The sequence below is a fragment of the Bombus vancouverensis genome, chromosome 2, assembly GCF_051014615.1.
Source record: "Bombus vancouverensis nearcticus chromosome 2, iyBomVanc1_principal, whole genome shotgun sequence".
Lineage (NCBI taxonomy): Eukaryota > Metazoa > Arthropoda > Insecta > Hymenoptera > Apidae > Bombus > Bombus vancouverensis.
In genome coordinates this window covers 12,984,725-13,003,404 of record NC_134912.1, presented here as the reverse complement: position 1 = coordinate 13,003,404, position 18,680 = coordinate 12,984,725, and the positions used below count along the sequence as shown (strand labels likewise).

General features: G+C 39.9%; 2 protein-coding genes across 5 annotated transcripts in view; one reads left to right on the top strand and one right to left on the bottom strand.

Annotated features, from left to right (window-relative positions):
* The window catches only part of rg (A kinase anchor protein rugose), a 413,962-nt gene that overhangs the window by 378,481 nt on the left and 16,801 nt on the right, over nucleotides 1–18,680 (top strand). For all 4 annotated transcript variants that reach the window (XM_076627439.1, XM_076627446.1, XM_076627441.1 and 1 more), the window contains 2 exons: nucleotides 12,590–12,707; nucleotides 16,150–16,252. In XM_076627439.1, coding sequence (XP_076483554.1) covers nucleotides 12,590–12,707; nucleotides 16,150–16,252 — 221 coding nt within the window. The remainder of the gene's footprint in view (nucleotides 1–12,589; nucleotides 12,708–16,149; nucleotides 16,253–18,680) is intronic.
* Nucleotides 627–3,018, bottom strand: LOC117163242 (protein mab-21). The gene has a single exon (XM_033345349.2). It carries the CDS (start codon nucleotides 2,652–2,654, stop codon nucleotides 1,557–1,559), a length of 1,098 nt encoding a protein of 365 aa, XP_033201240.1. The 5' UTR covers nucleotides 2,655–3,018; the 3' UTR covers nucleotides 627–1,556.

The window sequence follows — 18,680 nt, the reverse complement described above, 5'->3', positions numbered from 1 at the left end:
CTTTGACGAGGTCGTTTCGGCATCCTGCGCACGAGTGTTAATATCGTAGATAATAATTACGCCGTGATGGTTTTTATGTTCTCGTTTAGAACTGGCTACGATTGAAATCGGACGACTGTACGAAATTTCGGATCTCGTTATTTGGAATGCAAATTTTATGTTTGATAGAAAGATTGTTATGGGAGGATAGTTGTGAAAGAGATTTGAATTAAGCGACCGTCTTTTATCAACTTCAGTCTAGCTGTAGAGGATCGTCGACAGAATTGTTAATATCCACTGATTCTTCTAATGCATCGTTAGATTTGTATTGAAAGTTACATAAAATACACGCCACTATTGGACTAAAGTTACTTTCGTGGGAGAAACAATTGTTGAGAAACAATTCAGTTACCGGTTTATTGAAATTCTCCGTTTTCCAATTGATTTATACGATGAAAGAAAATTATTTGGATAGTTCTTAAGAATGAAGGAAAAGTTTAGGGATGTTTTTGAAGACATATGATTTATTAATTCAAACAATTAATTTCCATCTTTTTCGATTTAAAATATTTATGATGTTAAAAATTCAAGTTTTAATAATCTCATATTAATCACAGTAACTCGAAGCAAAGGTTTCAAATCAATTACATGCATTCTTATTATGAGACGAAATGCATTTATTAGTTTATATTTACATTATGTGTTCGAACAGCGATTCTCTTGAGAAATAAATATCGTTTAAATAATATAAAGAATTATGTACATACAACAATATGGTGGCCAAGCTACCGTCGGCAGCTCGATTGCTAACCGATCATAAACATTAGATTAATTTAACGATAACGGATCACACGACAATTCACATTAGCCATTAGATGAATAAGAGTAGCTAACCGAGTATCTATTTAATCTCTCGCATACTGCAACGCTACGTAGAAAAATCGTTCGAGCTGCGTTAATAAGCAGGAGATTCCGCTCCAAGCGAAAGCTTCAGTCGTATAAAAAACGCAGTAATACTAATATCTTCCAAACTAGTACGTATTTCTAATGATCGGTGGACACCTCGATTAACATTCGATTCAGTCTACAAAATTTAACGTGTCCATTTCGAAATGAAATATTCGATTTATACAAAATCAACGTAGAACCTAGCAACAATTGCTTTCGTACGAAACAGGACACTGGCTGTACGATATTGCACTGGAACGAAACGTTGCACTGAACAACGTTTGACTCGCATTATTCGTACCATGGTTTAAAAACTATTAAATAATAGAAAAAGAGAAGAAAGGAAGAGGAAAGGGATAACCGTAATGAAACTTGTTACACCGTCCCTATACCCTGGTACGCTGCAGCGTGTGCAAGAAGATAGCGAGTGAAAGTAGGTTTCCCACGTTTACGAGGGTAAAAAGCAGGCAAAGAACTGTCGCGAAAGCAGCATCCTGAAAATCGTGATTCACGCGAGTCACCGAATCCTTCAACGTTCCTCCAACGTTCCTCCAACTTTCGCTTGTCTCTGTCTTTCTCTTTATTATATTCCTCAATTTGGAACTTCAAAAGCGAAATTCCCGGTTCAGCTAAAGTTTCTCCAGTGCACGACTGTTGGTTAGTAATTCTCTCGTCAGTCTCCACACTTGTTTAGCCGCGTTTTCCAAGCCGCTTGGCGACTTTCCTTTGAACAGATCCAGATTAGGCAGGAAATAATGAGGACATCTTCGACACTGAAGGCAGGATATCAGCTGCAGGAAGATTCCGTTAATGCGATCTGCCAAACATCCTTCGTCCCACTCGGTCTCCAAGGGATGTTTCTCGCATTCGTAGAGCAACAACGTCTTCATATGATAACTGGTCACTGGATTTCCCGGAAGATCCAGGTGTCTGTCCCTCAAAGTCTTCAAGATGCTTAAGCATCGTCTACGACAGCCACCTTGCAACAATCTCGTTTCTGCCTCCGTGAATGAGAGAACCCAGGCGTCACCCTCCATGGCCGACTGTTTTCCTTGAAGCGCCACGCTCTCTTTTGACAATAGGTCGAATCCTTCCGTCTTAACCTCCGCCACAAGGTTCGGATGCGGCCACGGTATATGAGGAATCGGCCAGTGCGCCGCCGATCTTGGCCACACGCCGGAACATTTAAACGCCGGCGTGATCTGCACCACGTATCTCTCTCTGATACGAAGCTTTACCTCCGTGGTGTCCGCTATCATCTTCACGGAGTCCCTGTAGGCACACTTATCGCAAGCTTGTGCCACCAGTGTTTGAAATCTCGAACGAATCTTCCTTGCGGACAGGTAGCCGGAGGCGGTGATGAACTCCACCCAGAGCGACATGGACCTCTTCCGACCGTCGCTGAGTTTCAACACCGCGCAACCCGGCAGGGTGCCGTCGTCGACGAAGTTGAATACTCCCATCTGGTTCAGGTAGAGGACCACCTCGAATTCGCCGGGTGAGATAACCTCGAGGCCCTCGTAGCGGCCGTTGCACTCGGTCAAGGAGGAGATAAACCGTGGTTCTTGAACCTCGACCTCCTTCAAAACCTCCTGCACCACCTTGCACACTTCCCGGATGGTCTTTTGTACTTGGCCCATTCGAGCCTGCACCCGCTCGCCATAATACTTGTTCATCTGATACAGCATCTTCGACTGGGCTGCCATCATATCTTGAGGTAGCAACATCTTGCCTCAATATCCTTTAATCGATATCAACGAAGATTCTTTGCAGTCGCTTCTCTGGAACCGGCGAGTCTCATTCTTTCGCGTGGACGCGCGTTTCTTCGATTAATTTGCTTTTACGATCCATGATACCGAGCTTTTTTCGGTCCAGGTATCTTTCTCCCTAAAATGGTCTGATCGATCGATTACGACGATGACAAATAGGGTTAGCACTTTCGAGAAGGAGTCACAGGCAAGAGGACGAACAAAGCGTGCACGAATGTACGGCGATCGGCGGCGGCAGGTGTTGTTCGTGGAACGAGCGCGACTCGAGGTGCTCCGCGCGCGCGACGACAGAGAGAGCACCGGCGACCACCAGCCCGTTCTACTGCCCTTGTAATTGTGTGCCGGCTCCCGAAGTCCCGCCTTCCGGAACGACAGGGTCACGTGGAGTGTGCGCGGTTTTGCCACGCCTCCTGTCGTTTCTTCTCTCTCTCTCTCTCTCTCTCTATCTCTCTCTCTGTCTCGACCCGGTGCCGACCGACCGCGCACACCAAACCGTCACGGCCTCTCGCCCTTTCGATCCGTCGAATTCTTCATCCCGCTTTAGTTATTTACGCGGTTTCTTTCGTCGTTAACGAGGGACATGACACAGGATCTCTAGGGTGGTCTAAGGGGATAGGTAATGCGGTACATAGTCCGGATAGAATTTTGTGGACAGTGAACGAAATGTATCGATTACACGGGAGTTATTGTATAGTTTCAAAATATCGAGTGGAATTTGGGGAGGATTTGGCTGGGCTACGATACGTTTAAAGATCCGATTGGTTAAAGTTGACCGGTTTTGAGTAGCTAGTAGAGAGATCTTCTTCTCTTCTTTAAGGTGGTCTACTATTTCGAAAGAATTGAACATCCTTTTAGTCAGAAATATTCTGTTAATTCTTTCATTAAATATAACTTTATTCGGTTTAAAGTGCATTTGCACGTTATATATTCTATTTAAGATATTTGTAGAACCCATAAAGCGTATTTAACTCAGCTTTCACCTGAAACTCTGTCGCTATTTGGCCATGAACTATCACAATGTAAAAAGTGTACGTAAGAAACGCATAAAGCGCACATCGAGAACGTTGGTATACATACAATTGTCCCGTCAAACAGCAGGACGCATAAACATAGTAGAAAAAAAAGACAATAATGCCTTGGCACTTGTTCTTCCATTCCTAATGTCAAGGAGACATCGACGCTTTTCTGCGATGTATCAATCCATCGACTGTCCCTGGAAATAAATTCCTAGGGTAAAAACAAGTTGCGAAAGAACGCATTGTTCGGGCTATGAGATCGCGAGAGGATTCCACGCACGATCATTCGAGCCGATAATTCCATCGTGAGGGTCATTTGAATGTTCGACGTCCGAATAAGAAGCAGATCTGTGTTCGTTTTCTTGTTTGCTCGCGAATAACAAAAACAGCCCCCGCGGTCCGCAATATGGCAGCAGTGCGCTGGCAGATGTTTTTGAATAAGAGTAGCGATCCGCCAACGTGAAATGCACCGCTTTCCTTTTATGCGTTGATCGTAAAAACTCGTGACGCGAATACCTGCGTCCAAAAATACCGATAACCCGCCGAGATATCCCATACGTCGAACGTCCCATAAGATTCCGGAGATTACAGCTTTCGTATGACGAGGTAAGATTCGGAGATTCTCTTCTTTGACCTCCTTAACCCTTTTGTTATCGGAAAATCTAGAGACACGTTGTTGGAGACGGTGTTTTATTTGATGAATGGTGGGGTTGTTGAATGTTTGGTGCTGTTGAAAAGGGTGCTCTTAGTTGGAGGGTGGTGTTAAAAAGGTTTAGCGCCTGTGGATGTACCTACGTTCTGGTTTAGAAGTTCTAGAATAGGACACCGTTTTTAATAAAACTTCTGTATTCGGGGTAGGTCACAAACTATATATTTTAGTAAAATTGTTAATTATAAGCGTATTAGCACTTATCTTTTTTATGGTATAAACTATCGAAAGAAATAATATTTTTTTGTGTATTTTAAGGATTCATATTACTAATAATTATCTAAATGTACCCGTTTTAAGATTTTTGTGTATTTCACATGAATTCTTTTAATTCGAGTGCTGTAATTTTATAGGACGTTAACTTCTAAAATTCTTACGTGGAAGTTTGCTTCCCTCGATCTTGATATTATCAACCAGAAAGTCTCCAATCTCGAAAATATTCAACATCATATTAACAATCGAATCAACGACCGAGAATCTTTTCGCGAATCTTACTCTATTACTAGTGATTACTTTCCACGCACGAAGACGCACAGGACTAGTATTCTAACAATAGTCGGAGGAAACCTTCAACGACGCGTTTCTATCCGCTTCGCTTCCAGATAATCGAATAAAGTTCAGAAATCCAATCTACTCGAAGTTGGAGTGGTAGATTGGTACCTACCAGGCCTGCTATGCCTTCGCTAATACGACTTGATTCATGAGTCAAGCACGTGTATCTCTTTCTCCCTTTCGATCTCACCCTGTCTTTTACCCTGGCGCTGTTTTCGCGCGAGACGAGGGGTCAAACGTTCTGCTACATCAGCCCTCGCATTAATGCAGAACCCGGCGTCTCGTTGTGCCCTAAACGTGCCTTTCATCATCTCGTTTCGACGTAATTCGTTTATAATCTGAATTATTTGTACACCAACAAGATAACTCGGGTTCAGTTTCGAAATGATGCCTTCGTGTCTTTCATTCGATGATGTTTTGGTAGTGGAGAGAGCTTTTCGGGTGGTTGAAAGAAAATTGTAGAAAAATATGCTGTGAGAGTAACATGTTGTATTCTTCATATTGGAGTTCTCGATTTTTATTTGACATAAAATTTCCAAAGGTTTTTATTATATTGAACCGCTATTAGGCTAAAGGATAAATTTCAATGTGTAATGAACTTTTTTTAAGAGAATTCTTGTCTTTTTCTGAAACTTGTCAGTATTTAAATGTTTTGATTGTAATATGATTTGTCACTAGTTGGGGATTCATAAATCATAGAGTGCCTTATGTCAGCAATGAACAATATTACATTTTGTGTGGATTTTCAATAAAGTTTCTAGAAACTTCTATCATCATATGTTAATTTTGTTTTTTAAATCCGAAGTAGAGAGCATATTAGTAGAGAGAAAATAGATATATTACCTAATCACAATCAATCTGAAAATCTAAATTTCATATTCTGATTAATATTCGTCCAAAAGACATACATATATATTCGCAATTGTATTGCTATTACGCATTACATAAATAATTCCTATTAGATATCAATTACTGCACAACGTAACCAGAACAAAATAACATATTAAATATGTATAATCATGTTATTACTCTTTTTGCCATAGCGTATTGAAATAGACATACATAATCGATGTTTCTACAATTTCAATGTCATTTTCATACTAATAACTCGTATTTGACGTAATAAAGATCATTGTTATTAACCGATCTTCATGTTTAAACACGTACTTTATTCGCGAACTTATATGAATCTTTAAAGATCAAATTATAAGTAACAAGGTGAATGATATATATAAAAATACCTATATGCTTGTACAAACAGTTACTATTTTAACATCTTCATTAAATCCCTATGTTTTAGAGTTCTAGAATATTTCCAACACTACAAAATGCCTTCGGTATTCGCGAAACTTCCAAGTAAAATTTTCGAGGATCGTTTCCAGCGACTGCACTATTCACTGGACTATATCTAATGTCCCGATCGCGCCCAAAAAGATCGAAGTTCCAAAAGAGCAATCCTAGTTGAATGCAGTTTGCCAAAACATACTACTACGAAGGTTCGTTTTACACGACAGGTATAAGAGTCTCGAACAGTCTCTTATTACGTGGCGTCTCATTGTATAAGATTTTCGTGTAGAAACGACGACAAGTCCCTTTTCGCAAGAGGCAGCCAGCCGAATTGAAGTATACGCAGACGGCAGCCTTGTAAATCAGCTCGGATGAACATCCTCGCGTAATCCTCGAATAATCCTGAGCTCAGTCGTCGAGCTCCAACAGCCGGCAATATTGGAGAGCTCCATCGTGTATTTTACGGTCTCCTTGGTTAATGACACGTGAACCAACACCGATCTCTCGATTCGATCTGCACGAACGGAACAGCGACCGCGAATTGCGAAATTCCTTGCGCAGATAACACATTGAATACAAGTGTACAGTTAAGTGCGTGAAATCACCGCGACGAGGAAGTGAAACTCTGTATGATTTTGACAGAGGCTTGTGGTGGAAATTATGATTATTATTACCTATAATTTTCATTTGGGATTTCGACAAATTCTAATTGGTTTAGTTAATGCTTGGAATAGATGTTCTTGGATTTCTATAAAATTGAATTAAATTGATAGTATTCCGCGCTGACACTTTTGAAATTGCATATTTTGGAGATTTTGATTATAATTATAGATTCATTTCTTGTAAGTAGATGAGTAGTAGTAATATATCGCGTTAGCGTTTGAATATATTTTTCTATGAAATCTTAGCATTATTTCGCCATCAAACGAAATCCATCATCAAAGTTGAAACACAGCTGCAAACTTACTTAAACTATCGACCTTCCACAAGAAAAATTACCATTTTCCCACCAAGCCGATTAAAATATTACTCTTAAAAAATCTTAAAGTACTACTTAAAATAAATTAGTTGCAACCAATACAATTTTACGCGGTGTCGAATCTTTACGACAAAATTTAAGTCAATAAACGTGTAATGATCGAATAAAGATCGTGTAGACCAGATTATCGATACGTGAATGGTTCATGGTTCAGTAACGGAAGTACTGGTCCAAATCGAGTGACGGTCTACTCGCATCTGTCGGTCGAAGTGAATAGCGTTATGCGTTGTTTTGTAATATCCCCACACTCCGATATGGGTTCATCAAAGGAAGAAATGTCGTCGTTCGGCATGTACCGAGCGCCATTAGCTCGGCTCGTTCTGTCCAATTACTTTCATCGAGGTTGACGACAAGACAGGAATCCGCATTCCAAGTCGGGTACTTGAAAGTATTCCGTTCACGAATCAACCTTCTTCGACGATAAATTGTCGACAGATATTGGAAAATGAGTATATTTTCTCGGAAAATAATTAACTACTGTATTACTTTGTGCGTGATGCTGGTACATCGTTTGAAACCAGTTTTTTTTTATTGTGAATAACAGTAGTGATGTTCTTTATTTCTATAATTTAAAATTTTCAAGGTAAAATATATTTTTAATTCTTCTTAAGCCAGTGTAAAATATAATAACTTCGCGATTCGAAAATAAGCGACAGATCACAGAAAGCGATAAATGAAGTACATAGCAGAGAAATTATAAGATATATGTATAACACTTTCAAGAAGTCTTCGTATAAACTATGCTTTTTAATGCATCTATGCAAAAATTCAAAAGGAACGTCTCTTGTTCAAGAGTTGGATTCACGGTGGATGTCGGTTGAGACACTGCTTTGTCTCTCTGGTAGCAATTCTACGTTTATTAGGGGCAACAGGACTAGCTGCATCACCGGGACCTTTGTACGCCGGATGCCGCGATGCGTTATCTCGTGCGAGATACGGTAATAAAGGTATGAGAACACGCAGGTGGCACGTATAACTCATTGCCGCAGTGGATGGTCTTGATGGTTCTCGAACGTTTTCGACGCATCAGCCGACGCGTTCACGAAACGAGGGTCGTTAGAATGGAGTAGACACAACCTTTCTTGGAAATTTGACGACTGACGTTGCGTTTGTCACGTTACTATGGCTACCGTGTTCGTCATACAAGAGAAAGAAATAAAAGATCTTAATCTTACGCTTATATAGTGTCCAAAATAACGCTACTTCGATAAAACAAACGAAGCTAAAGTTGACTTTACTTTCTCGCATCCACCTTTCCCACGCAAAACTCATTAGGAAAACAAATATAATCTCAACGAATTCCTCTATATTCTCAAAAAAAATTTTCTTCTCTCTCGAAAAAAAAAATGCCTATGCACATCTCTCAAGTGCTAACTTTCCAGAAGAACCGAAAACACAAAACTCTGGAGCCTCATCCCCGTTGCTGCTGCGTATAATTAATGATCAGGCCACTTCAGGCATATACACCGAATCGAATAAACCACCATCCTCTCCGCCTCCCATGTTTTGTTCGAGCTATCGTGATTTCGAGTGGTTCGCGCGCCACGAGAACGATCAAGAGGGTGTTCGAGAACCTATGCAGCCGAAGAGAGACGGGGGGTCTATTATTGTCCGGTGCTTAATCTGTTTGTTGTATACCGGGCTGCTAAGTGGTACCTGTGGTTCTATGGTGCCCTATGGTGTACATAGAGGCGAGCAGCGAGGGGCCCTTGTGAACGCGACACATGTTGTTACATCACGACGCCCATTGTCGAAGCACGCTGCTGCGCAGCCACGATTTCGCTTCGTTGAGAGATGAACGCCGCACGGAGAACACTAATCGCGCACCACTTGACACTCTGCCAGAGACGCAGCTCTTTTTGACCACCGTCCTTTTTCGTTTTTCATCTTCTCTCTTCCCTTTTTCTCTCTCTCTCTCTCTCTCCGTGGACGCTTCATCGAACGTGTAAACATATTAGTCGCGCGAGACTGCTGGCACCCCGTGATACGCCGGAACAGGGGTGTCCCTGTTATTTTAACGACTCACTTTTCGGTCGCGTTGCTGCCGTGGAAGAGTGTGTTTTGGGTGAATGATGGTGGCTAAGTGTTTTCTGGATAATCTTTGTTTTCTTGTTTTATGGGGTAAGTTTGTTTAGTGGCGCGCGTTATGGGAACTATACATATACCTGTGTATGTTTGTTTTACGCGTAATTCTTCGTGACATTGATGAGTTTTGTGAAACGGTTTTAGCTGACGAGATTTCGAGATTAAATCAGTACAGATTTTATTACCGATTATTTGTGCTTTTTGTAGTAGCCAAGAGATGCAATCTTTAGTGACATCGCCATGAGACGAAAGGTTCTGTACGTTTTGAAAACATTGCATTTCTAAAGAACATAAATATTAGGAAAATGATCTCAGGAGATAACATAGAATACACGCGTGTCATATCTGCAGCCAGATTGCAACCATCCAAATAATGAATTCCGTATCACGGCGCGTTCTTATCAGTTACTGGCAATGTTTGCGAAGAGCTTGCGCATTCGTTCTTAGGGGTTGGCTCTGTGCAGCCACCCCCGACTTCTCTTACAATCTCGCGCATGGAATCCACTGGATTCCGCTATGAAATATTTTTACACATTTATAACGCTCTACATATTTAACTTAATATTTGTTCGAATTATCATTTATAACTGCATATAATAATCTTGTGTTATTTTCTAAAAATTCTCACGATAGATGACAATAATTAACCCTTCCTCACAATATTATAAAGTTCTTTAATGAGTTATTAATACAAGCAGCACGCGTTCTACTTAATCTTCCCGAGTTGACGCGACATTTATGGTCCCTGGAGATTTCGAACCGCTTATGTGCTAATAATTAGATTTCCATGTGCGTGCGTTGCACCCTAAAGTCGTCTCCCGTGTTTATTTGATCTCCTGCGTCTCGTAGGGAGCACTCTTCTCTGCTCTTCATGGAAACCTACCTATTTGTGTGTCGGATATCCTTTGTTGTTTTGCGTTACGCTCATTAGACGTCTATCTTTGTTACTACCGAATATAAGGGTAGCTTAACTTTTTAACTTTGTTTTTGGATACGAAGTCTGAATAAAATTCAGTAAAGTCTATGAAACTTTTGAATAACTTCTATTTGTATATATTCATTGGCAGACCCTTTTTCATGAACGCATTAGCAATTTGCGAAACACGTAGCACAATCGTACCGCGAGAAAACGTAGAATTCTACAACTTGGAACTTTAAAGCTAAGCAAATACTTAGCGATAAAAAAAAAAGAAAAAGAAAAACTCCTGACGCTACCAACGTCTTAATTCTTCTATGATTAATATTTTTGTACAAGTACTTTAACTCCTCCCTAATTTCACGCTTCTGTACCAACGATTCTCTCTTAGTTACTTAACAAATATCTGCTGCATTCCACCTAATGGAACGTTGCTTTTAATACCTATACTCTTCTGGCATCGCCGACGAAGCACCCCAGGGAGTACAAAACACATCAAAATCCTCGGCCATCAAATAACTTTTCCCGCTCTCGTCCAACTACCAAGCTATCCAGTCGTGGCATTAATTTCAATGACTGCTTGGTAACACCCATCGCTCGGTCAAGTTCTCGTTATACCACCGAAGAACAAGAAATTCGACGAGCGTCGAATCATCAAACAGATACGATCTCGATGTTGGGGACACGGGTTGACCGCGCTCATTCCGCGTTATATCGAGGATAATTTCATTTGGCGCGCACGAGGACATCGCGACGGCGGCGCTCGTTAAGCGGGAAAAATTGAAAGGCCTGTTAGCCGCGTCCCGGTAAATTGCTTCCTCTCCGTCCTCGTACGGACCCGCCGCCGTCAGCCTCGTCCTTTTTCTACCCTCCCCCTTTTTCGCCCACGAGTTGTTCACGACTCGTTCGAGAGCGCAAGCCCGCGAAGTCCTGGGATCGATTCCCGGCTCAGCAGGAGGCTCCTCCTACCATGACGGCCATCTTGCGACCGGCACCGGTCTCACTATATCACATCACACTTCACTGAATACAGCTTGCATACTTACGGTCAGCCATGCGATCGCCACCCCGACTTTTGTCCCTCTTTCGATATGAATCCGATCATTCCATCCGGGTGGTGGTTATGGATCGAGGCTTAGATAGCTTTCGGCTTCGTTTGAAAAATTTCTGTCTGTGAGTACGTTAACACAGAGACGAAAGGAAGCAGCTTTGCACAGGAGCAAGGGAAATCGTGTTCTCTGTCGCTCAGCGTCACGCAACGTTACGTTGTTTTGCTCGTACATGTCACACGTTCGACCAATACGCGCGTTTATCTTTACGATCGCGCTAAGTCTCAAAAACAAGGAATCGGCACCGCATTCCTTCCAGAGAACCGCTTTCCATCTCAGCACAGTGGAATAGGTACATTTAGGTACATTAGGCTTACACTTTTTGGGGGTGGACGTCGGTGGTTTTGAACGAGGCCAAGGTTTTAATTAATGTTTCGTGGTGTTTGGAGAAGGATTTTGTAAGGAGTTCGGGGTAAGTTTTGCACAGGGATGAAATGTTTGCATAGAAACGAACTGGGATTTTGTTGATCTTTGATTGGCGAAGGAGGTGGTGAATTCACCCTTTGAACGAATATTACTATTTATGAAGGAAATCTGTGAAGATCAACAGTAACATTCTTGTAATTTTTTACTCGTATATACCGTACACGAAAGAATTTTGAGAGTTTGAACATTCTTTTCTTAAGAGTATGAAAGGAAAATTGCAGAAGAACATGATTTATTTGAATCGCTATTCCGGATTCGCGGTTGAGGTGATCCCATGAAGGATGGTTTCCTAAAGCAAGAATTTTTTGTGCAAGATAGGCACTGAAATGTGAACCTGAATGTTATTATTCCCATAAATCGTAACATGGATTTATTACTTCTTCACTTTCAGCTTCTTAACAAGGTTTACGGATTTAATGAAGACATTCGAAGACGTATAAAAATATTTTTATCGTGATAAATAATCATGAATTATGCGATGTTTTATCTGAATCATTTGAGAGGAAAAGTAATTTAGATGAATTTTGCACGTTTGCTTAATAATTTTTCAGTCGAAATTATGTTTGGTTATAGTTTTAATAAGCGAGCTTCTAGTGTTTTATATTCTCCTATACTATTGTATATAATTATTGTATTAATTAATGTATTGTGTATAATTAATATAATAAATAATGAACTATATGTATAATTAACACAATATTTCATCGACATTAAAGGAATGAAAAATATTTTTTAATTTTGTTTCTCGTTTCAGGTGCTCAAGTACTGCGACCATTTGCACGGGAAATGGTACTTCTCGGAGGTGCGCGCGATATTCTCGCGCCGTTATCTGCTCCAGAACGTCGCCATCGAGATCTTCTTGGCCAGCCGAAGTAAGTCGTGCTTGATTCGTCTCGTTCGTTTTCAAAGGGGGCGGCGGGCCCTTTTCGAAAGGACGCGCATTCCGTTTCTTGCTCGATCGCCTGCGTTATTTCACACGGTGTGATCTAATCTGGCAAAATGGAAACGGAATTTCGAGCTCGCCGCGAGGTGTGCACCCCCGTTTACTTTTTACGCAATAAATATCTTCGCCCGCATTACGGTATCCGTTTTTTCGATGCCGATTTATCAACCAATTCCAGTTACACCTGCTGCGCTTCTTGCTTTTAAATATGCATAACATTTGAATGCATTTAGTTTAGTGCATTTGGTTTAGTTTCGTGGCCATGGAAATACGAACTTTCGAGGAAGCTGTGTAAATTAAAGATGTTCAAAATTAGTTGGAAAATTCGCGATAATTTTCGGCATGTTAGGTTCGAAATAACAGTCGAAAACTTTGAAAATAACCAGACTTTTTTAAATACGCACATTGCGGTCGAATGTCCTAATCAATATACATAAATTGAATATCAGATATTAAAATCATACAAACTTTGATACTCTTAATAACTGAAACGGTATGGACGTATTAATTAGTGTTAGCAATATCACAAACAATTTACATATTTTATGAATATTACGCAAAAGCAGCATTAACACGTATCAAATGCAGTAATTGCACTCGCAGTAATTAATATTATAGTTGTTCATTATGTTTATTACTTACTCTTCATTTATATCGTTAATCGCAAATGGATCTCGATCAGATTCTGAAATTCCAACTATCTTTCTTACTTAATCTCGAATTAATTTCTTAAATTATAGGACTGCGGCGTACACCATGAATATCACAGTTTTACATCAAATGTACTCGAACGGTTTAATTCTGTCCTTGCTCATAAGTATTTTAATAATTACCCCTGATTATTGCTATTGCATAGGAAACGTCATAAAATCCATCATCTTCAAGTTCGTTTATCACACTTTCTGCAAATGTAGATAAATATTACGTATCGATATTTTCACAATGACAATCTTCGATACACTCGTTATTTCACATTCCACGCATTTAATAATACTTCTCGAATTTCAATTCACAATATCTCTACATTCTCACTGGTAATAATTTTCTCTTATTCGATCATTAACATCTTCTAGCCATCCCTTTCTCGCGACACACGTACAAAGAGAAAACCTTTCATCCTCGAAGAGACTAACAGAAAGTAAAGAAAAATTACGACAGTACCAAATAGGAGAAATAAGCGGAGCCGTCGTTATCTCGGTTTCGTAAGGAGGTGTTAAAACATTCCTAGAGGACGGCGAAGCATCGGGATACGTAGCGTTTCACTTGAAATATAGTTGTCGTTCTTTCGAACGTCGGTTCGTCGGTGGTGCGCGCATTTCGAACAAACGCGCCGTAGGAATTACCGGTATACCTGCGAGCTCCGTTGGACCCGCAATCCCGCTGATTATTTCTCTCTTGGCCGCAGATAAATTTCACGTTTGGACGTTCCTCGATTCTAATCTGATATCCCCCAGACTTTCGATGAACCGGGGGAATGTCATCCGCGCGTGTTCGTCGTTCGTTATAAAAATTAGTAGAAACGGACACGCATACATTGGCGTTCTCGTTAACCGATGCGCGGTTGGATCATATTTATCGTTTTGTGATAAATCTTTGGACGATTAGAAAGGAAATACGAGCGAGTTACGTTATGGTAAAATAGTTTCGTGGAACTTTCACGGATATTTAAAAGATGTAATCTGGACAAAATGATTGGGGAAATATCATCTTGCGGTTTCCTTAGGTAGAAAGTGTCTGTGGTCTTTGATATTGAATACAGGTTTAAAGTCAATTTTTCCGATTTAGGGCAGGCGAGATTATCTTGATGTAATATGCTTGTTTTATCATGACGTGTTCAGTGGATTTGATAATTAGATAAGTGTTCTCAGAATTGTGAATCTATTTATATCTATTAATAGCAGTAAATACATAGAATATGGATATTATTTTGTATGTTTTAAGATTTAATTATAGAAAAATATGAAATTGACAGAAGGAAACATTCATCTCTTCTAGGATTTAATTTAAATACAAAATGAATTACTCAATTCACAGATTGTTTTCTTCTCTAACACCATTATTATGAATGAGTCATATATAACCAAATGAAAGTTATCTTATCTAAAACCATGACCGACTATTAATCAACCTTCAACACGTTCAACTTCTCAAGGCATAAATCTTTCATACAACGTGTATTCTGGATAACAATTATCAAATAAGTTTTGCCTTATTCAATGTTTTCATGTTTTTCACAGAAGAGGTGTATGCTATAAGATGTATTCAGTATGGTTCGCTATTCACACGGCGAAGAAATGAGGTCAAGAAATTTTTTGATTCCCGCGCCTTTTACTATCCTTCTTCGTTGATTAAGACCGACTCGTATATTCCAACCCTGTATTCGAAGTTACATAAATTACCGGCAAGTATTTATGGTAACTGTCTCTTTGCACGCTACTCTTTGAACTCACGAGACTGCTTCAGCGATGCTATTAAAGCCGTGAAATTAAGTCCATCGTATACTCCCTTTTCATATTTCCACGTTTAACCAACTACTAAATTCGTTCTAAATGCCTTTACCATGCGTGTCCAAGCACGAGGTACATTTCGATGAATCATTTCCTTTGGTTTAGCAGAAATATGTATCTAAACTTCTCGTAGTAATTTATAGTATAATGGAACAATGATATTATTGCATGAAACAGGAAACAATTTACGCTGTTAGTGGTTTAAATATTTCTATTACTTTCAAAGAATTTTTGTTTACTCGGAAGGAAATTTGAATGCGATACCCAATTACGAGGAACTTCAAAATTTACACAGCTTTCTGTATATGTTATAACGAAAATAAGAATCAATTAACGGAACATATGAACAATACGTATGCATAATAGACACGAGTTTTACACTTCACCCGTTTGATCTTCATATTTGGTATGTAGAACAGAAATATTTAAGATTAAAATTCAATTAATCGGCAGATGAGTACAAGCTCTTTCTAAATTCATCTTACAGTATCTAAATCCTTAAATTTAAAATACAAAGTTTCACGATTCCCTCTTTTTCAAATACTTCTTTTCAATTTCAATCTGTTTGCCATCCTTGCGTTCCTCGTTCAACATTCACCCTTACCTCCACGCACCTTCCAAAAATTATCACTTTATTTCTCTCCCGAACCAGACCATGCATCATCCTAGCCTAATTCCTAGAGGCCAGTAACACTCGAGACAATTCCGTATGAAGTACCTTCCTGACAGAAGAACCGACCGCCAAGGCAATGCGAGTAAGAAACGCATCCTCGCCTGCCATCCTTCCTCGAATGATTGACACACGGCCTGTCTGCTGGATTGGCTTCGCTTATAATCCGCACTTTAACGCCTTTTTGTCCACAGCCTCGATCCTGTTCGCGTTCCCGGACCAGATGACGGTGAAAAAGGTGATCAAGGCGCTACCGCGAGTCGGCGTGGGCATCAAATACGGGATTCCGCAGACTAGGTAAGGAACCACCGAATCCCTTTCGCCGCCATCTGAATCCGAGGGATCTAGAGGTCTCGAGAAACACGCTCGTCGCATTCCTCCTCTCTTTTCTTTGTCCCCTTCTGTGGGATTCCGCTCGCGATCGGCTCCGGATCTTCGGCCCTTTCTTGTTCGAACCCGAACGTTAAGATGAATCGAACGATAGAGTTCGATGTTGGAATTGTATTGAGAAATACATACTTCGAAGACTAGATGTCGATCGTACCGATGTCCTGATCGCCGTGTCGATAGTTTTGTTGGTTTATTTCGAACTTTATACGATTAAACGATTGGGAGAGTCGTCTTTGTTTTGTCGTGGAAGTTATCTTATTGTTAGGATTCGCGGTTGTTACAGCTGATGTAGGAATTAAATGTGAGCGTTTTTGAGATAAAAGAAGGACAATTACGGGATGTGGAAACCAATTTATCTGAACTCGTTGGGAAACAAGCAGTTGTTTCAGGTATTTCTAGTAAATTATCCTACATGTAAAATTCAGTCGGAAGAAAAGAATAAAACAAGGGATGTGTGTCCTCTTCTACGATACTTTGTGTAACTGCCATTCATACAATACAACCTGATTGACTCCTCGTACTGTCCATGATTTCTCCTTCGAATAATATGAATTCACGTTTGGATAAGTAGATCCAGTTCAACTAATCAGACATTAACTAAGATTTTACTGCAATAAATGCAGTTGTACTGTATTATAATGGTCACTTCAGACAACGAATTAATATGGAGAAACGAGAGGCAGGTCGATTCGTCGAAACGGTTGCGAAGATCCCTGCGCTTTCATCGCGGTCGAGCTTCGGGACAAGGATCCTATCTCGATACCAATACTCCTGTAGCTTGGACGAGGACAGGCGGCGAGAACAGAGGTTCGCGTATCCGCGTTTCGATCCATCCATTAAAGCTCTCTTATACATGGGACCGAGAGAAGGAGAAAGAAAGAGAACCGACGAGAAGGATACGCCGGCCATAAATATACGGAGGCCGAGTCGGACGTCTGATCCAAGGGAGATTCCTGGCCAACAAAAATAATCCGCCGGTATATAAGACGTGCATCCGCGTCGTGACGCTCTGTAGCACGCTCGCGTCGCGGGAAAAATAAATCCGCCTTCGTATCGAAGCGCTGTATTGCCTTTAATATGAGTTGATAAGATAATTGGCAATGATTCGCGATTTTTCTTGGAAATCAGGAATTTCGTTTTTGTAAAAAATGACTTTTCCATTCAGGATTAGTCATTCGTGCATTTGGAATAGATATCTGCGTTTCTCAATTCTGGATTCAAAAACATCTATAACACGTTGACCCGTTAATTGATACATTTCTTAACCAAAAGATTCTAAAACTATAGGATTGAAAGCTAATAGAGACAAGTCAGTTCCAGCCGAGACGATTCTACTCTCTGCAAAATTAAATATATTTAAATTTAGTTTAAGAATTTCGAACTTCCCAAATTGCAATTTTTCAGAATTGAATCTATGTGACTCGTCAGACTTCAGTTTGAAAATAGGATCGTTTTATTTTTCTTTGTGAAATAATCATCTTACATCTCTGATGTTTCCTGAAGCGACTCGTCTTTATTACTTCACATTGGATGGAAAATTTTCATAGTTCCGCAAGATTTGTTATTAATGTACGCAACGCCAGAATTTATACATCCGGCTGCAGTCGGATGCTTCTCTCCTTTAATGTCGTCCACCGCGTACCGTCTATTAAAGTCTCTCGTATAAATCCTAAATCAGTGATACTCGCGTTCGTAAAACGCACTTGCTGAATTTTATAGTATTAATATACAACACCAAACTGTATCTTCAGGAAACGAGACCGACTGTTCTTGCGGATAATTACCTTGTGAAACTTTTTCCTCGAGTAATTATGTTCAATGATTTTCAATTTACCTCTATGTCTATTTTGCTATTCTTCGCTACTTTATACTATTTTTCGTATTAGATGCTTTCTCGTTCACGACGATTTATAGCCATCTATAAGCAATGAATAATAAATAATGATATGGATAAAAATAAAAATCAGATTAGAGTAGGTACATACGTATAAGGTTTCCTTTATACAGACATATCGATCTATGTTCTTGGATAGAGCCTCTTCAGAATTAATCGACAGCTCAGTTTTAGTTAGAAGGTTTCATTATTCAATTGCTTCGTTCTTTTGCTGTTTGAATTGCTGGAGATTGTAAGAGGTAGGAAAATAAAGTAAAAGACAAAAAAGTAAGAGAATTAAAAGATAAATTCGTGCAAACTGAGAAAATACGAATGCTGTCATGATTGGGGTAGAAGCAAAATTGTTAGAAATATTGATATCTAAAAAATCAATCTTAGATGAAACTAATTCTTGTCCAGATGCGTATATACACGGTGGACCATTAATTTATTACGTAAACA

Bases quoted from the DNA above. Each gene is read 5' to 3' on its own strand.
- LOC117163242 (XM_033345349.2), bottom strand. From the start codon at position 2,654: ATGTTGCTACCTCAAGATATGATGGCAGCCCAGTCGAAGATGCTGTAT.